General features: G+C 41.5%; 1 protein-coding gene across 2 annotated transcripts in view; it reads right to left on the bottom strand.

Moving 5' to 3' along the window:
- The window catches only part of adgra1b (adhesion G protein-coupled receptor A1b), a 185,236-nt gene that overhangs the window by 13,254 nt on the left and 145,182 nt on the right, over positions 1-26,800 (bottom strand). For both annotated transcript variants that reach the window (XM_086180610.1, XM_086180609.1), the window contains exons 15-17: positions 21,905-22,032; positions 15,819-15,942; positions 4,631-4,776 (exon numbers count right to left, since the gene is read on the bottom strand). In XM_086180610.1, coding sequence (XP_086036736.1) covers positions 4,631-4,776; positions 15,819-15,942; positions 21,905-22,032 — 398 coding nt within the window. The remainder of the gene's footprint in view (positions 1-4,630; positions 4,777-15,818; positions 15,943-21,904; positions 22,033-26,800) is intronic.

Raw genomic sequence — 26,800 nt, 5'->3', positions numbered from 1 at the left:
TGCATCCCTAAACGGGAATTTCTACTAAATCATACATATTTCGGAAAATGTGTTCATTCGTGTATTTCTGAGACGAAATTATACTGCATTAAGTGGAGTAAAGGACCTGTGCAAAGGTCGTAGCAGTCAGCTCACCATAAAGATATAACATCCGTTCAAAAAGTGCTAAAATTACATAGTTATAGTGTTGTATTTCATTAGTTCATGGACTCAGCCTGTTCACAGTCTCAGAGTGATGCTAAGCTAGCTGCAGCTGTATGTCTGACAGCTGTGTGTGGTCCAACACGATGCAGCGGATCTCAGAAAAAGTGATGGTCTGCTGGATATGCCATTAGCTGCTGTCAGATTCGGAGGGACAGGAAAAGAGGTAGATGAGCTGAAATAGGTAGATTGTTGGGGGGGTGGAGGAGGGCTGTTGGGGGAGTGGGGCTTTGGGAGAAATTGATTTGTCTCCAGCTGCTAAGCCTCATTGCATGAGCCTGTCTGACAGCGACCATTACAGTCAATCACTGTGGATCAACTCGACTGCAGTGGCACACGATCCCCCCGCCTGCCCCCACACAAATTATCTCATTCACCAGCAGTGCATGATGGGAGACTCCAGAACATTCCACATTAGCCCTCGCCCCTTCCCCCCAATCATGGAGGTATCCGAGGATTTGCTTCGCAGGGAGAGAGTTGCCTGTAGGTTGAGGGGATCGCTATCTGATAGGGTCCTCATTCCTAGTGCCACTCAGGAACTCCTCAGGAATACAACCAGGCTTTAATAATGTCATTCCTGCTGCTGTCCATAGATTCTCATCAATATTAAATTCAGTTTATGTGGGTGATGAATGTCTGTTGGAGTGTCACATGCATCACAGCATCTGAGACCCTCACCCGTGCCATCATTAGTACGGTTCACCGTCAGTGCAACACATGTCTTCTGTTGTGTATCCAAAGTGTTTTCTAAAGTTCAAGAAAGTTCAAGACTTTATATTTTCCAAAAGGTTTAGTAAAATGACACTGAATACAATATGAAATCGTAAACAGGAATTTGTTGCGCAGCACCCTCTGTTTGACTCTCGGCTCTCAGACCTTCCTCTAACAGGATTTCTCGCTGAAACTTCTGGAATTCAGCTCTGCAACACCAGATGCAACGCACAGAAGAGCTCACACAGCACCTCCTCATCGCAGAGGAAGAATAACACACGTGTCCAAAAGCTGATCCTCTTAAACGTGCCAAATGTCAAGAGCAAGCAGAAAAGGATTGAAGTGGCGAAATAGGGGGAAAAAATTGCAAAAAGAAATTCAATCGGATGTGTGCATTGAAATGAATAGGAATTAAATGGATCAAAAGGCTAAATATGTTTAGATTTATGATAAAAGTTCTGGCTCGGCAGCCTCCAGGGTGATTGAGCTCATTAGTTGTAGCGCCGGGGTGATGCCACGGTAACAGGTTGTTTTATGTGCTTCGTCCTTCCTCGTCCTTGTGATATTCATCTGTCCTCCATTCTTCTTAGCTTACAGGCTTGTAGAAAGAATCAAATGGAAAAACTAAACCAAAACACCCAGCTATTACAGACTACTTCCTCCAGGATAGTGTAAAACTACAGTATTCATAAATTGCTCAAAAATATTAGCTGTCAGGCCCAAACAGATTTTCCAGCAAGGTTTTTGTCTGATGTAGCCAAGAGCTATGCGATACCATGATATCTATCATTTGATGATAGAAAAATGTCTATCATTTGACAGATTTGTGGTTGTAAAGTAAGGTGCTGTTACCGCAGACCGGTCCACACAAGAATGCTAACCTGTCAGTGTTACATCGCTACAGCACAAGCAGGAAACGCAGCTCGAGATTTGGACCTCATGAAATACACGTTGAGACCCGTTAACCATCTAATATTTGTATATTGTCTAAAAAGGGACACTATGAGGCATGGTCCCATGGTGAAGCTGACTAGCCACCAGGGTGGTCACAACCAGGGACATCCCTGCAGGTAAGATGGGGGGGACACGGTGGTCGTGGCTTCGCGTAGATACTCTGAACGTGACTGCTGGCTTTTAGAGCTTTCTGGCGGGCAAGAATAAATCAAAGTGAAAAGACAGGAGGCAACACGTTTAGTACTTTTCTAATTAATAGATAGTGGCACCTTGCTCACATTAAGGTCAGAAATTAAAGCTCAGAAATTAAACTGTTTGATGACGCTGGGCTACACGAGTAATATCCAGAGTTGTTCACGCTCCTCCTCTGTATAAACCACTACCCTCTTGAGGAAATTTGCTGAAAGCTCTGAGATAATGTTCAAGACTTCCCATAGAAACAAGTTCCTACTGAAGGTAGCACAATTCCTTCACATGGGTCCTTTAAAGGGTTTTTTTTTTTTTTGGTGGTGTAGTTGGTGTTAGATGGTGTTTTATGGCTATCCCAATTACTTCACAACAATTGCTTCTGATAAACTGATTTCAAAGTTCATGAGGATCCCAAAATAGCCATAGAGCAAAGAGGCTCAGCGGGGAAAAACAGAAGCTCTACTGAGTGTTTCTGTAACTGACATTAATAGTTATTTTCATTAAGTTAGCTGACATAACAAATGTTATATATAAATGCCCAAGACATACACTCGTCAGTCTTATTCAACTCCCCCGGCACAGTTATTGTTGCTCAGCAGCAGTTTACACCTTCAATGTCACCTCCAGCAGGAGTGTTCCATTAAATTGGCCTCAATTCAGAAATCAGACTGATTAAATGCAATTCACTCAACTCATCATATCTCTGGCATTTATTGGATTAATTTTCATTATGTGAATCATCACTGTTAAAAACCTACACCTTCCCTTGGACAGCGACTCAGATTAAAAATCTAATTTCTTAACATGAGCAAATGTGAGAAAAACCCAGGAGGAGGGGAGACCAGACAGCTACATCACGACAGCCTGAACAAAGCCAGAAGCTCGAACGAATGCAAACTAGCTGTGGATGTCTCTGCAGATAAACAATGCAATAACTCATTTGTGTAAAGCTATTGTTGTCCTCTGAAGGAAACGTGAGATGGCAAACACCTGAAATACAACAACACATGGGCTTGCATGGATCAGCAGAGACACGAATAGGGCTATGCTCAAAGATGCGCACACACACGTGCACGCTTCTGCAAACCTTGTTGTAAGACCGTGCCGACAAACAAACAACTCAGTTTGATTTGATTTTTTTTTTAGCATTCAAACTAACAAATGAGATATATTCCTATTGTGAAGTCATCATTTAAAATCAGGGGCGAAATGTAAATATGTTGTACATTGACTCAAACACTGCGCAGCTTGTATAAGTATTTCCATTTACAACCTCTTTTGTACTTCTACAGAACTACATGTATTTAACTGCTGTAGTTACAGAATATACTTCATGTGAAATTATTTCATGAATAAATACATGCATAAAAATGCAATAAAGCATTAAAAATGAAACCTTTATGTCATGTGACCACTTCAAAAAAAAACCCACAAAAAAAACCATTGGCTCTTGGAAGCTGTTTCACTAGAGGCATAATTGTAACAGGACCCTCTAAGGTGGTTGGAATTTAATAACTGTCCTAAGCCCCAAAGAAGTCGAGCTCTCCAATATTCTGTGACAGAGCTAATAAATATGCTTTCGGAAATCCAAAAAAATATGAACATACAATTGCATGCAAGAAAGATGTCAGACAAATTTTATTGAGACGACTACATTACCCAACTGTGCACATCAATCAACCACAACCTGCTGAATGTGTTTTCCACACCGTGTTAAGCTTGCAATACATTTTCAGATATGGACAGCGGGAACTTAATTTGGAATGTAGGTTTGGGGTCTTCACTGCTAGAGCCTGACATCACCCCTGAGGTTTTGCTGCTCGAGGGACGTGAGTTTTAGAAAATCCTGCTGTTGTAGAACCAATACAAACTCTTTCGGGTGGCACTTGATTTGCAGCCAACAAGGTCAAGAGACAAGAAAATGAATGTTGTTTGATACATCCATTTTTAAGATTTTAAAAGTCTCTCTCCATGATATGAAGTGGTTTGGTATTGGTCATCTCTGTTTTTTTGTCTTTTTTTTTTTTTCAACACGGAGGACAATTGGGGTGCAATTTCCAGGATTGTTGTTGACAATATGTAAGGGGTTTGGTGGTGGCCCTTCTTGCTGCCATCTAAGCAACCTCGTAGTGTTTAGACATCCTGAGACTTCAGTAGGATCTCTTATGTGTCATAAAACTACTTGTAATGTTTTTTTTTAAACTTTGTATCTGTACTTTTATATAAGTTGAGGACCTTGGTACTTCTTGTACAATATGATTGTATAAGATGTCAGAATGCATCTCACAGTCGGAGTCAGGTCAATGTACTGATAAAAAAAATGAAAAAGTAATTGTGCACTGAACCAGTCCTTGGCCTTTGAACAGACACACACACACACACACACACACACACACACACACACACACATACATATGTACACACACACACAGAGGAATGACTGTGCAAGAAAGATGACAAATACTGATGTCGTCTGCATGCACACACGCACATATGCACGCACGCACGCACGCCCACAGTTTTCCCTCAAGTGGCCGTCAAGGTTCAGGAGGACTGCAAGGACATCGGTGTTTACCTCAACAGGGGCTGTTTAGGGGGCGGAGGCGGGTCACCATCTTGGCTCTGTGGCGGCTTCTTGGTCACCTGCTTATAAATGTTCCTCGCTGTCACCCCGAGCCACAGCATGGTCGACAGGGATGAGTAGTGCAGCACGACCCCGACCTGAGATGGGGTGAAAGGTGGGACATTTGGATGATTAGTTTGCTTATATATTTATATACCTACACAGTATGTATCTCTGAGATTGTCAGACACCCCTGGAACTCAGAAAAGGAAGAGCTGCCACTCTGCTCTCACAAATCTCCTCTCAATGTCACTCCAAGGATTTCGCCAGAGCTGTTTTCCTTTCACACCTGCCTGTTTTGTTTCTTCTTCTTCTCCTTCACCCAGAGACAACAGCAGAAGAATGGAGAGACAGGTTCAAAAAGTGCTATTGAATCATCAAGGTTGTCTAGGATAAGAGCATTATGGTGACATTACAGCAGTGGAGAGTGAGCAGCTCCTTATCAGCTGAGGTAGAGGACAAAGAGGTGTGAATAACAAATCTGAATATAAATGATAGTCACGTTGACAACAGTCAGCGCGTGATTGTTTTGCCAAAAACGCTCTGTATACATATCTCCTACTCTCCCACATTTGAATATTCATGAATTATGTTTGAATGGGGAACTGATCTAACTTTGTTTAAAGGCTTTGGCACTTCATAGGCAGAGAGAGTTTGAAAACAGACAGAATGATGGGAGAACATTAAAATGCACAGAGCCTCTTCTCCACCCAGGCGCTTCTGTAATGGCAACCTGAGATAGCCAATCAAATGACGTCTCCTCTGCCTGAGAGGCCCAGGGACCTGAGCCAGTGAACATGAGTCCAGATGCTAATTGGGAATGTCCTTGAGCTGGTTATGGAGAGCAGGGAGTGGATGGTAAGTCAATCACTGCCTCAGAGTCAGAGCTTCATTAGCACCAAGAACAGGCCGAAGGAAACAAGGTTTTAACGGTGAAATAAGGCTGAAGGAGGGCTTACTCAATTACCCGCAGCAGTAAAGTTGAAGCTGTATGTTTGTCATAATTGGCTGGTTCTGTCCTACACATATGTCATTCATATGGTTGGTTTGAAAAATTGATGACACACTTTTTGAACATCTCCTGATGTGGAAGTAAATTCATTTCCTTTATAGAAGTTTCAGAAAATATGGATATAAAGAGTTTAGCTTGAACCAAGCAAACCGGCCAGAAGATGAAATGCAACCATAAAATATTTGATTTAGACCACAAGAAAATGGAAAAGGCAAAGGCATGAGACTGTACATATTATCATAAGACTTGAGGAACAATTCACCCTCACAAGGCACTGCTACAATTCATGACCAACTCATGTTTATGAATATAAAATATCAAAATATTCCTCATTTCTTGGCAGAAAGGGGAATCATGTTGAGCCATTTCCTCTAAGAACGATCATGGACACTCAGGAGTCTCAAAATGTCCAACAGTGACAAGCCTAGTACACATAGCCATGGTAACAGCACCCTCCATCAGTCACTGGTACACTTTAGGATTGTGGGTAATGGAGTAATTATCTGTTGAAATTACTAATAAAACCTGTTTTTCTACTAATTTGAGGCTTCTACAGGAGCAGAGACCATCATTTTACAACCTGCTCACTATGGTGGTTCGACCTTGGATGGTTATGACATCATATTTGATAATCAACTCCTCAATGGAGAATATAAATGGGATTTTAGCTTCTGGAACTGCACTGTGGACCTCTATACAGGTCACATGGTTGCAGTCTGAACACTAGAAATCAGTTTTTGCTCGATCTATTTTCAGGACAGTTTTGCTTTTGTCTAAAGTAGCATTACCTGGTTCAACACTTTCACTCGGAAGACCATTACAGATATCAACCAAAGCAGATGGCAACAAACTTGCTGAGATATCTCCAGTGCCAAGAAGAACCGGCTATTCAGCAAACAGTGCTGTCCATAGTTGCATGTATCTCCATCAACAACTTTGGTTATTTTTCTTGAACTGAAACTGGGAACCAGAACAGCTGTACGGAGCCCAGGTGGAGCCGGGGTTAGAGGTTGAAAACATGCGCTGACGTGATGTGTCACAGGCTTGACTGGTGTATTTGAAGTTTATTTCCAACAACAATATGGTTCCCAGTATGTCAGTCATGACTTGATCACAGATGACAGGTTGGTGATTGCTGGCTTACGATTTCTTGACTTGACTTAAAGTTCTTCTTTTTCCTTATTTCTCTTTTATTTACCAATGATCCATCAAAGCATCTTTATTATGGAGGAGTTGATGGACAAATTTCTACTCGAACAGTGTTGCTGATACGGTGCATGATAGTTACAGCTGAGAGTGTTCTGAAATATGTTGAGTATCATGAGACAGACTGAGCAGAGGAGGCAGGCGCTGCGCGTGTCAATATATGGAAATATGACTCAAGCTGATCAGATCAGAGTACGAAAAGAAATAAACACGCAGGGATTACTCTTACTCACTTACCTCATTCATTTTCCGTCATTTGAAACTGTCACGGTTTAACGTGGAAAAATAAACATTGTAACATCATTCACGTAAGGAAAAGCATAATTGGGCCCCTTTAACTCTCTTAGTCCTAGTAAAACCTGTAGTTTTTTGTGATGCTTTTAATCTTTTTGTTAATAGCCAAAAAGGACAAATAACCCAAAATATCTTGATGTGGCTTCAGGACTAACTAGAAAATTCAACCTGTGTTCCACATCTGCTCTAAATAAGTTAATGTAAAAAAATTAAACTGAAAAATTCATTATTTGAGATTAAAGTAATGATCATTAGCAATGTAGTCAGACCCCCCCGTGTATAACTGAGCTGCTTTCATGGGAGCCCAACACCTCCTCATTAGATCTCAGCTCTCATTAAAGTGGTGCTGTGTGTATATTTATGGTAGTCATCTGATGTTCGGCTGGGTCCGTGTCCAGTCTAGATACTGAAACAATGAATTACGTGTTTCTCCACAAGATATAGAAAATAGTTGATCACAATTGTGACAATACAGACACTCTGGCTATAAATCATTTCAGTTCCCCATCTTGTGTGTGAGTTCTCTCTGTTCTATTATTTAATCAGGTTTTGAACGTTCTCCATCAAGATTAGTCCCTCGAGGCAACTTGCTACATTGTAATTATCCCCCAGAATGAGGAAATGCCCTTCTAATTAACTGGGACAGAGGGGGATCAGATCTCAACTGGCTATTTACTGATGATACTTTGGAATTCATTAGAGTCCTGGTGTTGCAATCAATGAAAATCATAGTTGTATTCAGAGTGAGACCTTCCTCAGTCCAAAGTTATAGACTGGTGTCACCAGGCAGATGGGAATCTTGGTTGATTTTTTTAAAAAATGTCAGTGTTCAGGGTTTCTGTGTGATAAATTACTGTTAGCAGTAAATACATAAAGACGGGGATCAGATCAGTGACCATCACAATGATAAGGACATGGAAACAGCCACAGAAAATGCTTTCTGCTCTACCTTACAGCAGTCGCATTGTGAATGTACTACAGAGTTTCTTTGGTCAACATTGTGACATTTACAGGTGGAATAAAATCTCTCATGTCCTTTTAGTGTCCAGCAGCCATAATCATGTGATGAGTTTTCTTTTATTTCCCTCTGAGTTCTGTCTCATAAGTCACATATGTGTTCGGCAAATATATTAGTGGCACTGAGGCTCCGTGCAGTCTCACAGCAGGAGCGCTGGCACTCAAAGGATGAAAAAAAAAATACTGCCACTTCTTTTGCATGTTTTATTCAACATTTTGTTATTTTTAGTTGAGATAATTTTTTTTTTCCTAAAATTGAATTGGAATCTTAGATTGATGGAGAAAAATGGGCCTCATTTAGGAAATATTCTAATGTAGAAATGTTTTCTTAGCCCTCTTTTAGCTTTGTAACTGGCACTCACAAGAGGTGGCAAAAATACACACGGTCATTACTCAAGGGGATGTACTGACTCTTGTGTAAAGAAAGACTGATTAAAGTAGAAGTACTGATTAAACCCATAAAAGACGTATAGACTCTTAAATTTATTCAAAAGTATAATGTCAAATGTACTGAGTGAAAACGATTAAATGTTTGGTGGAGGTCTTTTTCTACTTCTTCTGCTTCTTCCTTTGGGAAGCTGTAGTTGTGAGCCCCCTTTAACAAAACTCCTGATGTCTCTTACTTTTGTCTTTTATGTCATTTTTAGTTCGTCATGTATCAAAATAGTAACGCCCCTGTTTAAAAGGTAAAGCGCCGAAAGAACAGCCATGTTAAAGTATAGGAAGTAAGAAGAAGTAGTCCGAAAAATATTGCAAGTACAGATACCTGAAAACTACTTAAGTACATCAACAAAGTATTGCTAAATTCCTTTCATCAGCATCATCATGGTTGGTGGGTTTACCATCATGCCTGTAAGACCACATCCAGGGCTGAAAATGCCTTGAAGCGGATAAGAAAGTTTCATAAATCAGGTTTTTAGAAGCAAAGATTCATCATTATCTGTAGCATGTCAAACATTATGGAAAAACACAACGCATGTTGTCAGTCGTTTCATTTAAATGATATCAATGTACATAAATGCCGGAGACAATACTCATCCCTCCTTCTTTCTTTAAATGACACACATGGTGTTTCATGTCAGAATGCAATTAACTTGTTCATTGTTCTGTTGAGGAGATGAAATGAACTGGAACACTGGGAATTCTCCTTTATGATTGAGCTGTCTTTAATTTAAATCAATCCCAACATACTGTGTCGTGGGATCAGATGTTTACAGAGCAGATCAGTACAATATGAAATATGAGAATTCCTCTGATGATTGAATCAGACGGTAGCGACTTCCAATGATGTGAAATAGCATAAAAGGGAACATCAATCCCATAAATTAAGCACAAAAACTGTACGACTGAAGGAGAAATCTGTCCTTGACCTTGTTGTTTCTGGATGCAAACTCAGCTGTATTTCTTTGGGGCTTAATAGCTGATCCAAAGTCCTTAATTTAGGCATGATTCTGTTTGATCAGCATATGATTGACATCTTGTGCAGCGATCTCAGCTTTATCTTGCATGACACGATTCACCAGCACAGTCCTGCATTTATTTATTTTTTTGGTAAAGACAACACTGTCGGATGAATTATTTTAAAAGTTTTAGCATATGCTAACAGTGCTACTCTCTAAGCTGTCTTCGTTGGGCATACTCATTATATTGGCTCCCCACTGTCTTTGATGCATAAGTAACCAGTCTACTGGAAGCTTTTTTAACATGAGGGGAACTGAGCTCAGGAACACTCAAATTGGACCCAATGCGAGTACAAAGCAAATCACTGCAGATAGCCTCCTGTTACGTCTCACAGCAGCACGCTAATGAAGAAATCCTCTGGATGTGGCTTAAAGCTGCCAGCTGGATGTAGCGTCAGATCTAGGTCGCATCCTTAGCAACATTCTCCGTTAAACTAATGGGCCATTTAACAGTGGTCACGCTCAATGAACAGACAACCAACATGCGTAAGCCACACAATCGATGGCCAAATAATAATAATTAGTAACGGCGGGAGGAAACAAGAACGTACTGTAAGTTCTGTTTGCTCAAAACCAGAAAACAGAACGTGCGATGTGACAGCTCGAGGTGTTTGTTAAATCAGCGACAAAGAGAGTTATGTTGGACGAGGAGATAGAAATAGAGATTAGACATGACTTTGACTTTGAGGTGGTAAAGACATTGGATGCTGCATCGTTGCATCGTGACAGTGCCACAGTGGGCGGGGAGATGGTGCAAGACTGAAGCGTGGCATACAGATAAGAGTGAAAGATGAGTGTAGGATGCAGGTGGAGCTGGCGAGGGGGGGGGGGGGTGTTGTGGGGTGGAGGGCTTGATGTGCTGTGAGAGCTGCCAAAGCTAGTTTCAGAGCTCCTTGAAGTTCCCTCTGTCGGAGGGAGAGCATGTACTTATGTGTCCCCCCTGGGAGGGGAGAAGGGGGTGCATCTGTGAGTGTGTATAGAGGGGAGGAGGGATGATTGGGGTAAGTACAGAGAGAACTCAGCAGGCACTGTGTGTGTGTGTGTGTGTGTGTGTGTGTGTGTGTGTGTGTGTGTGTGTGTGTGTGTGTGTTTGTGTGTGTGTGGTGTGATCACACAGCTCCTCAAGCAGTCCTGTAATGATCCCAAATGTTGTGTGGTGGGGTGTGCTGCCTCCATCCCAGCAGAGGTGCAGCCTAGCTGGGCTCCAGAGTTGCCCTGATAGCAGTGATGAGCAGAGGAGGAGCAGCCAGGACAAGTTAACAGCCTCAGGACCAGACCAACAAACACACACATGCTTAATAAGAGCAGTGGAAGGGGAAGTTAGTTACATTGCTTTGTCAGCCACTAAATTATTTGTTTACCAACAAGTTGTGAGCAGTAAACATAAACATTTGGGTTGCCATGTTGTGGAAATGTTTTTGGCGACAGTGAATAAACAGTTTTTTTTTTTAAATTTCTTTAATGATAAATTCACAATTTAATAATGTATGCCCTATCATGTAAACAAATAATTGCAGGAATATAAGCAAAACTTTACATTAAAGGTCCATTAATAGTAGTTAATTAATTCTTAGCTATACATATGAATGCTAAATAAGCGTTACTTTAGTGAAATTAGCCATTTATCGATGCTCTTTATGATAAAGTGGGGAACATGACCCCCCCCTCCAATTTTTCCATCCATCTTTGCTTTAAGCCATAAAGTTAACATGAACACTATCAGTCATTATTAACTACACGGTTAACTAAGCATTAGTGATGGTAACTAAGCATTAACAAGCTGTTATTAATGTACCATTCTTGTAAACCGTTACAGAAATATTTTGGATTTGGAAAATTTGGCCGTTTAAGATGTGTGAAAGAGAAAAATAGGTCTGCACACTGCTGAGCTCCCAATAGACAACTCTGATTGTCTGTTACACGACAATGTTTCGATCTTCCTCAGGCAACTGTAACAAGAGACACGCTGTCTTTTCTGACACAAGTGGCCATCAGCCAGAATCATTATCACCTGCTGCACAACAAGGAAACAGGGACAGTAAAAGCAAACATCACAATGGGGTGACTAAAAAGGCACCTCAGGAAAAAAAAATACAATTTGAATATACTGCAAAGAGTATTAAAGAGAAACTGTCACTGGCAGAAATGTATTTACAGACCTATGGAGCCTAGTCATCCTTCTAAGTATAATTATCAGGGATTTCTAATCCGAATGTGGGCTAGAAAAAAAGTCTCGAACTCAACACTCACAGAATGTCTCCTATCAGAACTCTACATACACAGCCTGAAGACAATATATCAACAATAACTCTGTCTAATTCTAATATAAAGTAACATTCCACATATTTTAAGTCCAAATGTGGACAATTAACAGGTCTATACTCACAAAAACAAGCTACCCTTGATATGTTGATATGAAAATCTGTGTCAAGTCAAATGACTCCACATAGTGTGCGGGAGAAAGAGCCCCACCATGTCAACAATAAGTCAGTCTCAGTTTCTTGTAAGGAATGAGGAATGCAGTCATAGAATATTTAGAAAGCAAAAAATAAGAGTTTTAAGCTGCTATGGTCTTTGTTTCTTTCTTTTTTCACTTTTAAATGAGCAAAACAGAAAAATCTGCTTTTCATAAACTTTAACATGGTAAATCTTTAACTCAGTGGACCGACTAGCTGTTCCCACTACCATTCAGCCTCTTCTACTTTGTTGCAGTCATGCATACTTCTTAATGCATTTTTGGCATTAGCCTTCTTTATTGAAAGCTTTATTTACAGTTGTCAGTTGGGTCTACGCGTAGCAATCAAAGTAGTGGCCATTTACAGTGGCGTGTCTGTGGTTGCAGACACATTTGCAGAAACACTTACATTTGCTGAAATTACTGCAATGACATGAAAAAGAATGCAGAAGTGTTGCAAAGCATGAGTGAAAATACACTGGAGGCAATGCTACAAAGCAGACCAGTCCCAGATATTGCAGTCTGTGTCACCAAGTTGTGGGTTTATATTTCTGGGGAGATGCAAGGTACCCATATGTGTATGAGGCCTTAACAAGGACATGATAAATGGAATATAGCCATCATTCATCTCTCATACACACCTGTGAAAATGGAGGGGGGTATTTAGAGTGTAAAGTTCATCCTCAAGACTTCTTCAAGAGGAAATGGGAGAATTGTTGCTATTTATGCTCAGGCTGATTAGGACAGTTATTAGTGATGCTAAACGGCAGGGAACATTTGAGTGGGAGTGAGCTGCATTTTCTGACAAACAAGCCTTTTGTGTCAGTTACAGTCGTGGAGGAAGACTCGACAGCTGTGACACGAGTGGTGACTTCTTACAGACTTCCTTGTCACTGAGCCTCCTGCCAGGCAGCTCAAGCAAAAGCTGGCTTCTGTGAAATATGATGCTCTGCATTTCTGCATGTAGAGGTGGAGTCTTTACACTGTGGATTAAGGGGCCACCTAAAGCGCTTGTGACAGCAAAGGAGGCAGCAACCACACTGAGGTTCACAATAAAGGGAGCCAACAAGGCCCATTGATGTAAACAGAGTGAGTGAAGGCAGTTGTAACTGTGAGTGAAAAGTAGTGTACATCAATCTCACACATCTACACACAGTTGTCCCCCCTGTTGAGGTGCGCTAACAGCGGAGGGTGCTCCACAGTAGCTGATGTTTCATGTTCACAGCCTGTCCAGCTATCAATCACCTAGCTCCATTATTCAGGGTATGCACAGTTATGCCAAAGGAACATGTAGTATCCTCTCATAATTCTCTGTCAAACTTAGATGCCAGCTTTATCTTTTTCCCACCATGCTCAACTCTTCTTCTAATTGGAGCTTACGTCCCATGCCGGAACAAAAAAACCAAGAATGAAAACGGCTCTTCGAGGTATGTCCAGTTCCTTCTTGGTCAGAAAAAAACAAGGCTTTCTGGTAAACAATACGTTGCCTAACTTGCGCATATGTGGATAAATGTTAAAGCAACCTCACTCTACATGCATGGGAGTAGCAGAAACTATTTGGGAACCACTGGCCACTGGCATTTCTTGGGTGATTCGATTGCAATTGAGCAGCTCTACATACTGTATGTTAGATGAGATGAGATGAGATGAGATGAGACAAACACAGGACCTATTTCCAGCATTCTCAATCACTTGTCATTGTTGGGAGACTATGGCACAGATGTGTTGCACTGGAATGTATGTGGCTCAGCCTGCTCTCTCTCTCTCTCTCTCTCTCTCTCTCTCTCAACCCTAAATCCTCGACCAGAAAGTCGGAGCTGGAACTCTCCAACTGCTAATATATCTCGATGGGATTTTCATATGTTGGCACACAATACAACTATGTGCTTCTACTCACCCTGGGGATGGAAATTGAAAGAGCAGTCTTTCAGTGTGGCCTGGAACACATTAATGTTCACACTACTAAAAGATTGTGGCCGTATGTGGCCCACATCACCTCCAAATGTGGTGGGAGATGTCGCCTGTCCTTACAAACTGTCCATGTCATGCTAGAATGGAAGTATCATACAGCTTTACAACCATGTGAAACTGTACTCATAGAGTCACTGGAATGAAATCTGTGTTCACTGACAGTTGAAGGTGATTGGCAGCTGGATATCAGGATGTAATTGGATGAAATCAGTTGGCACAAGCCTTACATAAGCACATGCCAGGTTTTTTTTTTTTTTTTTTACACAGAGAAAAGAAGGAAATATTGGCTTTTAATATAAAGATACAAAGAAATTGAGTTTGTGTCATTCCATTTGTCATACATTGTTGAAAAGATGAAAAATGTGACCAAGAACCTTAAAGGCTTCCTTGTTTCATTGTTGTTTAACAGGAGCCTAAATATTGAGCTGATAGCATGCAAGCAGGCATGTCTGTGATCTGTTTCTAAATCTACACTGACATCCCAAAGCTCCACAGTGAAGGGTCACAAAGTCCCACGCCACACTGTCTGCATCACAAGGTGAAGCGCTCTCTCCTCTATCCATCAACCTAGGCTGCGGTAGACAGTAAAACTCACACATCAATAAAAATATCGGCGCATATTTCATTTTCCTCTCATTTGTCCGACAAGATGAACGAGGCAGACGTCACACCGCCAGACTCTTTCACTCTCTGTCTGTGCTCTGCAGGTATTTGGTCATAAACAAAAGGGAAAAAACAAAAAAACAAAAACAAAACACAGGATGTACCTCAAAACTACAAATGTCAACCTCATGATGGCACTAGAGGAAAAGTTAGAGGATCACCAGAGTCATTGAGCTTCAGCCTCTGGGACGTCTGGAGAAAATGTCATGGAAGCTCAACCTGCAGCTGTGGGCAGAAAGCTGTGTGTCCTGCGCCACTAGCGAACTAACACCCACGATGGTGGACAGGAATGCCTAAATAAATAGATAAATAAATAAAAACAGAAGCTGTACAGAGACTTGGACAGGCTGTTGAGACTTTTTTTTTTTTGCGTGTTTAGAGAGAAAAACAAAGTTTCAGGACACAAAATGTAACCTGTTCTCACATTTTAATAGGAAACTTGTGTTATACTGTAGCTCTTAGTTACAAATCCATTTAAAGTGAGGGAACAACGAATACATCGTGGCTTCAAAATAACTAAATTAATGGAGCAAGTTACATCTATTGGTCTCAAACTATAAAAAACACATATATTTACTATCTCTCCCTATGCTCACTTTTTTTTTCTCTCTCCATCACTCCATGGCTGTGTAAAGCTGACATGATGAAACAGTCATTTAGAAGCCTGGAGCATGACATATGAGTCTTCCAAATAAAAATACTTCTGACTCTAGTACTTGTGAGTCTGCATGATATGTTTAATATTCTGCCCTTTTCCAAAATATCAAGAATATATGACTCAGAATTTGCCCACTACAACTGCTAGGCAACAAAAGAGGATAGAGACGGACAATAGAGTCAGAGAGTGCTACAGAAACCATCATGGCTCATTGTCCCACCACTTAACAAGCAGGGTGACCACGCCACACGTGCAAAGTGAAGCGTGAAAGACACCCAAACTGGGTCACTGTAGGTCCACATACCGCCCTCAGTGTCCATGGTTGCTGACACCTCAACAGACATTCATAATCAATTTCCTGGAAAGCTTTGAGCGTTGGACGAATGAAAAGGGAATGCACTTACTGCTTGACAGATGATGGGGTATTTGATTCGATTGATGCCTCCGGCAAACACAGCGAAGGTCAGAGCTGTGTGGAAACAGAAGTTGAGAAGCATGTGCCATCCCTTCCGACTGATGCGGATTGCACTGCCAAAAAAAAAAAAAAAAAAGGGAGCAAAATACAGAAAATTAACAGGTGTGCATTATATTTGTGGTTTGTTGTTGAGTAGAATCTCATCGTTATTTAGTTTTCAAGGTCCATTGGCTGACAGTTCCATTATCTATGATTTACGGCAGTCTTTTCTTAAGGTCTTTTCTTGTACCTTGCTATTTCCATAGATTAACACTCTCAGGAGAGCCTGGGAATATCGCCATCGAGACGGCGTATGGCACGCAAACATTACACGCTCCCCTGCCAGTGCCTAGACCATTCACATATTTTCAATTTGGATCACCACATTTCCACATATCTAAATCTGGTCAGACAACCACATCCTCAACAACCTTTTTTTTTTTTTTTTTTTAAAAAGAGCTGATTCATTTACAAATACCATATTAGTTAGAACACATCAACTATAACTTCAGTGACATACGGTAACAAACTCACTGCGGCATTTGAAAGATCTCGACAGCAGCCGGGTGGAAAATGGTAACATGAACTCGTGTAACTGCACTTAATCCAAACATACAGAAACATCTTTCACCTTTCAGGTAATCTAGCTGCACGTCAAAAATTAAAATCAAGTTTCATTTGTTTGTCATTTGTATGCATTTCAAAAAAAGTCCATTATTTTGTCTTCTAGGAGAGTTTTTGAGTCTTGACAACGGAAAGTTATGATTGCCTTTTGTCTTGACTGAGTGAGCTCCACTTGAACCTAGACAGTTCGTAGCGTGGGGAAGGGAACAACCCTTAGACACGGTTCCTCTGTGATCAGTTTCCACCCGCTTAGCTCAGTTTCATCCACAGACCCGAAGTGAGTCCCACTAAAATATTCTGGTGTGAGTAACTTAGGTGCTAAATCGTAAAACCATATAAGGCAAGATTCCGATCACACGCCAGTCATATCGCCTGAAATCAGGAACCACAATACAAACCATAAAACCACAACAACACGGGGTTGTGTTTGACCTCTACATCCATCGATGCTTTGAAAACAGAAACATGAAAAAAATGGTTTTGGTTTCATAGTTCTTGCGTGCATAGGATCATCGAACATAGGACAAAGGGTGTCCTCAATAACAGAGTAGGGTAAAAGAGACATTGAACTCTTACGCTGTTTTATCATTGCCGGAAATGAGTATTCAAAGAAGTGTCTCGTTTTGGTTTTGATCACAATGTCGAACCTGACTCTCACTCACTTAATCGTCTTTGGTGAAATGGTACCTTCAGATATCCGGATCTTAATTTTACAGAGATGAACCTCAGACAAAGAGCTTTTAACAGATTTCTAGTTGCACCTCGGAGTGCAATTTATGTCACACGTACAGTACATGCAGAGGTATATGCACACAAATAGGAGTCACTCTGCTGGTAAGATGATGAAATAAAGGGAGATTGTTTCCAGCTGGCTGTACCAATTGAAGTTTTAACAATGTGAAACTATGCGCTCATATCCACTTTGTGAAATATGGGTTAAGCCAGGAGGTATGCTGCCTTGGGTAAGGCACTTAACCCACATTATCATGTTCCACCCAGCTGTTAGAGAGTAGGCTAAATAGGTCAGACAATCCCAACATGTTTGTCGTACTGTTTGAATTAACAGTCTTTCCTCTCCCGTGTCAGCCCTCTGTTTTATTCACATAGTCATTGTCACCATTTGAAATTATATAACCCAGTGCTGGAAATCTCCACTCCCCAAAATGGAGGAGCAGAGCCCTGGCTGCACGTGAGCCAACTGTAGATGAAGCAGTCGCTCAGCGGTGAGCTATGAGGTGTGTCTGGGTCCGGGCTTCACTACTCTGTGTGAGTGTGGGTGGGTGGGGGGTAAAGGCTGCTGGTATCCATGCCTCTGCCACAGTCCAGGTATTGAACTCCATCCAGCAAGGAGGCCATAAATCAGGCTGGATCCTGGCCTCCCTGGAAGGGAGTTTTCATAGGCTCTGCTTTGGGCTTTCATTGGGTCAAGTACATTAACCTGGCAACCCTCCACATTCCCATCTCTCAGAAGGTAGTGGTTGAGGGGCGTGTGTGTGTGTGTGTGTGTGTGTGTGTGTGTGTGTGTGTGTGTGTGTGTGTGTGTGTGTGCGGGGTGGATAAAACTGTCCTCTGCTTTTGCTCTCTCACTCTTCGCCCACTGCTGAGCCAACCTTAAAGGACTATGAAGAGTAATATGACACATTACAAAATGAGTAGCTTCAGCTGAGCAGTTTCATTGGTGGAAGACATGTTTCGAAGATTATGATACGACTCATAAATTTGGGCAGCACGGTCACATGTTGATTCTTGGGAATGGTGAGTAACACACAGAGAGCAAACGTTAAAAAGCCCAGAGTGTAAGGCCCTAACCATTGGAAAAAGTACTTTCCATTTGCCGCAACAGCATACAGCCTATACCATTATGGTTAATGTGTGTTGCCTGCAATGAACTGTTTTATACAATTACATATTCCATCAGATAAACATCTTTGCAGAGATGTACAACTCAATTAATTTTGGTAATTAAACACAACATTACATGACCCTCAGAGTAGTAGTAGTAGTTTTAGCTCTGGTGTCTGCAGTCCTTAGAAATGAATACTGAAAGTATTCTGAAATTCCCATTGCTGTTGAGGGCAGGGAAAATATAACGGGTTTATGGGAGCGTTTCACTGGAAACACCTGCCTGCTGCAGCTGGAAAGAAGCGGATGAGAGCGGCGAAAGTGAACCGAAACATGACGGGTCATAAAGCCAAACTTTTGAGTGGAAAAGATGTCACAGCTGAGGGGAACTGCAATAAGATCCTGTCCTGTTTGTTCATCACTATGAGCAATCATTTTTACACATAGTCATCCGATACCAATGGGTGATGTGCTCATTTCGTTTACTGAAAGTCAGTAAAGGATAAGGGATGGGAGATGATTCCTCTGCTCTGGTCTGTTCTATGTTTTACTTTCTTTTGATGTCACTAAACATATTAAAAGTGACATTTGAGTAGGATTGGGTACCATTCACATTTGAAACACTAACCTTAAATTGGGTTTTTCAGTTTTCACCTAAATCTTTAACAAATATCATTTCAGTGGTAGGAAATAAATCCAATCCTCAAGCAACAAGCATTTTCAATCCCACGCCGTGGAAACTGAAATTGAAATATGGTCAGAAATTAGTGGTGGCTGCAGCAGTCACCAACAAACAGCAGGGGATCTTTGTTGAAGTTACCTACTGGTGTAATACATACAGAGGTTTCAATCCAGGGACTGTAATACAACTGGTCTTAACATTCTTCTTCTTGTATCTGTAAGCAGACATGATGGATGTCAACCTGGTCTGTCACTTTACAGTCGATATCCTACACCAAACTATCTCTGGAGCACTAAGATCCACAACTTTGCATCATCCCTGGTAAGGGATACGCAGAGATCTGATTAGCTCCACCCTTGCTGATAAAGTACATGGAAGAATAAAGGCACTTATGTAATGGCAACCATAAATGACAGCAGAAGGCAGCAGTGACTATGTTTATGTTGCTTATTCATGTCAGCTCATGCGGGGATGTTTTCCTTCCCTGTCATGTACATACAGAATGAGCCAAACAGAGACTGGGACCCAAAAATACATTTGAACCCTGAGCTTCCCCGGGTGCATGATAAGTGCACAAGCAATAAATATGTGGAGCTTTTTCTGGTTTTGGGAGTTGGTAATCAAGTAAGTTCATGCGAATAGTTTTTGTTTTGGAGCAAACTGTAATGATGTCATCAGCTTATTTTTACTCACCGTACTGTAATATGGCACCAATCGATTTGACAGGATTATCTCGCCGGTAGTAAAGGAATTAATTTCAGTACAGTACCCAATCCTACACCTGAGCTCATTTTCCAGTAGTCTTCTGTACATGTCTTCACGCTTTAGTAACAACACAAAGAGAAGTCATGCTTCCTGAGCTGCAAGGAGATTCTGTTTGTTCTGTAAGCATGAGACTCCATTCGATTACTTCTAATCCAGCAGAAACTGTGTAATTTGATTAGTGGGAAAACAAGATCAGAGGTTGCAGACACCATTCAAATTTTTATTTTTTTCCTGTTTGTAAAGAGATTTCAGGATATTTATCCTTATTGGACATCTGGACTTTACTCCCTACTTCTTGCACCACCAATTCACTTACAAAGTCTGACTTGGCTTTTCTTTATTGCAGAGAAATTACCAGCAGCATAAACTATGAAATAGCTACGCATATGTGTATATGAATCTGTTAGCTGTGAGTGAGAAAATGACAAATTGAAAAAAAGCACAATCTACTCTGCCCATCCTTGAACAGCCTCCCTCGCATTCTGCCCATTTAACATGCAGTTTCACAGCTTAGATGCTGTCAGTCAGCTGGAGTGATACTATAAAAATGAAGTGTTACTACAGAGATGTGTTTCAGGTTGAGATGCACCAATCTATATTTTTTTCAGTTCAGATTCTGATGTTTTCAATCTGAATGAGATACTCATCTACCAATAATAATACCTGAGATTTTTTTTTTAACTATCATCATGATGGTGTTATGTTTCGAGGTACATCCTGAAGTTGTAGAAATGGCAGCGGTGTTGTGAATGGCAGTGCAGTGCTAGCTTACAGTGTCAGTATTAGTACGAGGTGCAATATGTCATAGTAAAACTCAGGTGTTACTGGTCTAGGGTCTGAGATGATAGGGCTGTGAAGATGACGGACTGGGAAGTTAGAAAATATTCTGGTCTGCTTTGATGCTGTCTGTATGTATGTATGTGGTGATCAAAGGACTGAGAGATCAAAGATGATGGGGTCACATACAGAATTGAGATCAAAGTCAGAGATCAAAGTAAGACATCTAAAATAATGACAAGCAATATTTTCAAGGAACATCATTCCTATTTACTAATGTGAAAATGATGGATGGGAAGTAAAGGCAAGTACTGTACTCGGAACTGTTTATACTTTCTCCTGTATTCATATTCAGCTGCGTCTGATGGCGACAGGGCTGCCGAACAGCAGGTGGAAGTGATGCAAGCAGACTTGTGTGGCCTACCTGAATAAATGTTTACGCACGATTTACGCAAAAAACAACCAAAAAATCAACAATTAAAAAAAAAAAAATCATGCATTTCTGCAATTTCCTCTGGCAAACACTGCAGTGCAAAATTGGATGCTGTTTTTTGAGGTTCTAGATGTTGTCATCAGTACAGAAACAATCAGTCTTTGCCCCAGCTGTCACGGTTGGATGAAAACTGAAAGAGTTCCAACTGTTATACAGTATAACCTTTGTATTTAAGCTGCCGCCGGGACATAAAATCATTAATAAAATCAAATATCTGATAACTGTGCTACTACCGATATATTTTTTAAGAATATGACATTTTTCTTTTCCCTTTTATATTAAAATGGATGAGAGCATTTACAGTAATACCATTTTAAAGCCGAGACAAGATAAAGTGACTGATGATAAATTGATGTGCTAAAAGAAAACCCCAGACAGTCCCCCTTGTGCTTTGAAGAGAGCATCCACTGCCGATGAACCGAGGAAGAACTGACAGATGCCAGCGAACAGAAACACCAGAGCCACATGGTGCATTCTTTGTCCTCATTGCCATATGGAAACAAGGAACAAAGGTAGCTGATGTGCCCCTCAGGACTCTATTAGAAGCTTACATTTAGGGAAAGCGCTGCTCCGGCCAACTAAAACACTCACATTTAGTTTAGTGTGGTCTATATCATGTTAGTCAGCCAGGCTGCAGGGCTATAAGCCAGCCTGGAGCATTCTGACTCACACAAGAGGAGTCCAAAACAAACTGTAAACTACGAAGGTGAAAAGGCGAGAAATTAGGAGATTACATAATCATCTGTTGGAGTAATCAGATTAACAGTGTTTTACATGAGGGCATGACCGACTGCAGGAAAAACTTGAATAGAAACAGCCAACGAGGGAGGAGAATGAGGTGATATCTTCTCACCTGTGGTGCACGATGTAGGTGATGATGGAGGCAAAGAGGCAGAGCAACATGACCGCCGTGCAGGCATACACGACCGGGTGCAAAAACTCCCCAGGGTACGGGGGGAAAGACAGCACCTTCTTCAGATCCTGCAGAGGAACAAGAGAACAAAACGGAGATTAGAGGAAAATGATGCTGATGAATGAGTGAGCAGGAGTTAGGCCTGACAACATTTCACAAGACAAAGATGATGAGCTCTACATATGCACAGGCACAGCGGCCTGTGCCAATGAGATACGCAGGCGAAATATAAATGAATGTCAAGGAAATGACTTAGAACACTGTCCAAATCAGCATAAAAGAGTAACAACCCTGTCGAGTGAATATTCCACCCCTGCATTTACATTTTGCATTTCAGGCATTTAGCTGACACTCTTAGCCGGAGCGACTGAATGCAACAATAGCATAAGCCTCCTAGTCTGCCAATATAAAGAGCAAAACAAAAATGGAGAGAAGCCAGGCAAAAAACCCCCATAAAGTTAAGTCGCTTTTTGTGTCTCTAAAAGACATATTGTTAACAGGCACTCATTAAATCCCTATCAACTTCACACTCGATTTGTTTGGGAATTTATTCTATATGACATCTAATTTCTCAAAGTCTTACAGTATAAGCTGCCGCTTATAACTCAGGGTACAGGCAAGATTTTTAAAAAAGCCATTTGCTCCTCATTCATCACTGTAAAGGGACCCATTAGATCTGTTGCATAGGGAGATAAAAAATGATCTCCAAAGTGATTGAAGTCAGTACACTGCTTGCCACAGGCAGGTGCAGAGAAAGGTATGCAGCCAACAATGAAGTCACGGTTTAAGCTCCATCATGTTGACGTTGCTAAATAAAGCACACCTTATCTCCATAACCCCGCCAGCTCAGTGAGAGTTTGTATCAGCGAGAATAATCCACAAACATGCTGTCTGACTCCATCGTTGTCTCGGTGAGTAGCCAAGTGGGATATTCTCTTCCTGCCGTGTTTACCCAAAGGCTGATGAGCCCGGGGGTGGGGGTGGGGGTGGGGGAGGGACTTTGAGAGGTTGTGACCCTCAAAGGAACATTTATAAGAACACTTGTAAAATAGTGGACGAGCTGATATGAAAGGTTTTTAGGGCAGGACGCTGGGGATATGTAGAGCAGGAAAATACGTGGCAGACTCTCAACCTCCAGCCCTCATCACTGAGTCTAGCTTACCCTTTTCCCTGCGTTTTAAATGGAATAAGGAAAAACAATGTGAAAGATTTCGACCCTGAAAGTTTTTTGCTCATTTCCCAGCAATCACAGACTTCTGATATTCTCAAATTGATATTGTTACCCACACTTGTGTCAAGGCGCATACCAAAATATCTGTGGTATCCTCTCCACGAAACAGAAACTAGCGTTTTATGTATTTCCAACATGCGTTCCATTAAGACCGGTTTCTACTCTTTCTCTGGTTAGAGGCAGAGTAGGTCTACAGGCCTGGTCTGAAAAAAAATCAAGTAATATGTTGCTTAGCCCACTCAAATATGGATAAATGTTTGGAAAGACCTCCCCCCACAAACATGGGAGTCCTCATGGTCGAAATCATCTATGTGGGTTCCTGTACCGTGTTTGGCAGACATTAACGTCAGCAGTGCTAGCCTATAGCCACAGGCGGTGCTGGCATAACTTGACACATGGGTGAGAAGTCACTGAACTGATGCGCATCACATCAGTTGTTTTCTAATGACATGTGAGGTGATAATAAGGCTGAATAAAGACCCCAAATATTCAGTAGAACTGTCATTTGTTCATAAAACAGATCAAATTTCTATTTGTTGTGCTTTCTTTTTGTGTGCAGGCTTATAAATATGGCAAAATGTAACATTGCCCGTCAGTGAAGGTAGAGGGGCTAGGCAGCAGGAGGTTGAATATTTCAGGGGGTTTCAAGTTTGGGAAGCACTGCTTCAAGCACTGAAATACAGCAGTTAGACATTTCACACAAAAGGATCGATATCCTTCTGTTATCTGTTATACGTGAGGGTACAGTCAGCAGCCTTTTTTAAGCCACACATAAAGTGAAGCTTTCAAGTTGCTAAATGCTCCATTTTCTTCACCATCAAGTCTCCTACGGTGTGTGTACCATTAGGTGCTGGACAAGTAAAGTGTATGATGGGTCCGTCACAGCATTTTTTTTATTATATTTATTTATTTATTTTTTGCTGTAAGCTGCCCTGAGACGTGTGTGACTGAATCAAAACAGGGTCTGGAAAACAAAAGCTGAAATTTATTCCGCTGAGCCAAAAGAAACTGCAGAGAAACTGCAGAGGCAAGTTAAATTAACCACGGCTCAGGTCATAAAAATTAACATTCTGATTAATAGCGGATGGGTCGGGGGTGCTGAAATAATACATCATTAATTTGGGAAACAGTAATTACATTCTCTAAAATGTGAACATATGGTAACATGTGATTGCATAGCTGCAGGACCGTCATGCCTGCACAGCAGCTGAAAACTGCGTCTCCCCCAAGACCACCGCCCTTTTAAGATATGTCAGCATAACATCATTGTTTATTTACATCACAATTCGTCAGGATTGCTTAAGTTAATAATTCATACTGGTACACGTAAACACACCAAAAATCACCTCATATTGTTCAGCATAAGTTAAAGGGTATTATAGAGGTGGAGTGAAATGTCCAAACAGATGTTGGACGATAAAAACAGGAGAAAACTAGGTGGTGGTTGGGTGATTGATGTCCACATTCTAATATCAGAGCGGATTTGGGCATCACAACTGTAGACAAACATAATTCTCTGTGGATGCGCAGTCCTTAATATAAAAATATTACACCTCTGTAGAACATTTTTACCTAATTGTTGAAAGTGTTCAACCAAGTGAGCACGATCAGCAGTCTTTAAAATAGACATTTATGGCTTTGCAGCTGGTAGTTTGGCCACAAAGTCCAAAAATGACAAAAGGGGGTGATGAGGAAAGAACTGGAGAAGAATGCAATTACACCTGAGCAATAAAGTAAAATGTACTTCTGTTTGGGAGCAAAGGAGAAAAGACAGAGAGTGGCCCTTAGCAGACCAATAGAAAAAATAATGCAGATTCCAAAATTGTAAACAGCTTCACATCATTTGTTAGTTAATGAGTTACAAGGAATTATTAAGTTTGTATTTGTCCTCCCAGCGAAGTCATGGAAGGACAATGAAAAATGTGTTCATTACAGCTCAATGCACTGATGTTGTTAAAAAAACACACATCGCTCACAGCATCAGCACGAAATCCTGCTAAAACTATAAAATTAAGCTTTTTAGCCAGAAAGCTGATTTTTCTATTGTGGCACTTCTTAGTTTACATCATGACTAAAAACCCCACGCACGCAAACATCAACCCAAGGTCAAAGAGAGAATGTTTGTGAGAGAGTCAGGTTCTGCATCACTCATGACAACATCGCCCATCCATTTTCCACCACTGATCTTGAACCTGGCCACAGCAGTTCGTACGGTAAGGTCACACAGACTTCCTGTGCTGACTCCAGCCGGGATAACCTGGTTCCAGCATGTGCAATGTCACCTCCTTAGCAGGGAAGGAGTCCGAGCTCAGGCTCAGGAAGTGAAGTGATGATTTGTCTCGACTGATAGCAGCGGGTGTTGAACCAATTTCCCGGAGAAAGGTTGGTCTGCCTTGTCTGTATACAGCGAGCGGCAGGTAGAAGTATCTGGAACCACCTACAGGTTGGATTCTGCAGAGGGCTCCAATGCTTACATGAACAAGGTGTTTGTTTATCAAGAAAGTTGGCCATTATGAACAGTATATTTGAGCACATGGTGGATCAGATCAGCGATTGACGAGTTGGTACCCATTTCCTCACCTGATCTTCTCGCTATGTGTCAGACATTCGAGTAAAGAAATGAGTTGAGACATCAAGATGATGGCGAGTTGGTGCAGGTGGCGTGGCTGTCTTCCAGAAAGGTCTATTAAGCACAAACAGGTGGGGAACTGGAAACATCTGGCAGAGGAATTCCTCATGCATCAGTGGGTATGGAATGTGGAATCAGCTGTTTGGAGCTGTAATCTCACCAACAGCCAGCTGGTAAACATCTGCAGTTAAGAGATTTTGGGTGATTCAGTGAGTTGCTGGTTACTGAAGCAAAAACTTGACGTAGAGGGGGTTTGGGAGGCCATGAGAGAGGTCTTTTGAGTGGCTTCCTGAATGCTCTATCAAACCCTTAGGAGTAGAAGACGGTTACACAGGTTTGGCTCAGAAGTTGAGAACTGCTGGCGGTAACTGGGATGTTGTTGGGTTTCTGAGCTGGTTAAGTAACTCCCCCATGGCTCAAAACCAGGTGAAGAGATTTTACTGATCCTGCTATTACCAGAGAGAGAACTGTGTCCATGCTCTTGGGGGATGCTCAAACTTGTACCTCCTAGATTTTGGGCTGTAGCAGGGCTGTTTCTTCTCACTGATCATATTTTTGACATTCATATAGGCTCTAAATGTGCAGCGGGAAGCGGATGATCCCATCTTATTAGTGAAACTCAAGTTCCCCTCATTCATCTACCAAAGCTCTGGTCATGTCCAAGTCCTGCATGGAAACCTCAGCACCACTGCCAGACCCTGCCTGAGTCCTCATTGGCCAAGTGCGCTAACAGAGTGAAAACAATTTAATTCAGAACGAACAGCTACAGCAGCTCGACTTTAATGTTGCCAGCGGCAGGAGCAGCAAGCAAGTTAGAGCTGTGATGCACCTCTGCAGAGAGAACCAAGCAGCGACCCGTCTCCCTGGACATGATGCAGCAAAGACTGTAACAAGTATCTGAGCCACAAATGTTTTACAGCCTGGCTCAGTAGCGATCCATTTCCCTTTGTTTCTCAACAGGGCTTTTCATATATAT

This window comes from Aulostomus chinensis, chromosome 16 (genome assembly GCF_037954235.1).
Source record: "Aulostomus chinensis isolate RoL2024-O1b breed Wild chromosome 16, RoL_Achi_v1.0, whole genome shotgun sequence".
NCBI lineage: Eukaryota > Metazoa > Chordata > Actinopteri > Syngnathiformes > Aulostomidae > Aulostomus > Aulostomus chinensis.
The sequence above is the reverse complement of the archived record's forward strand: the minus strand, read 5'-3'. Positions and strand labels throughout refer to the sequence as shown.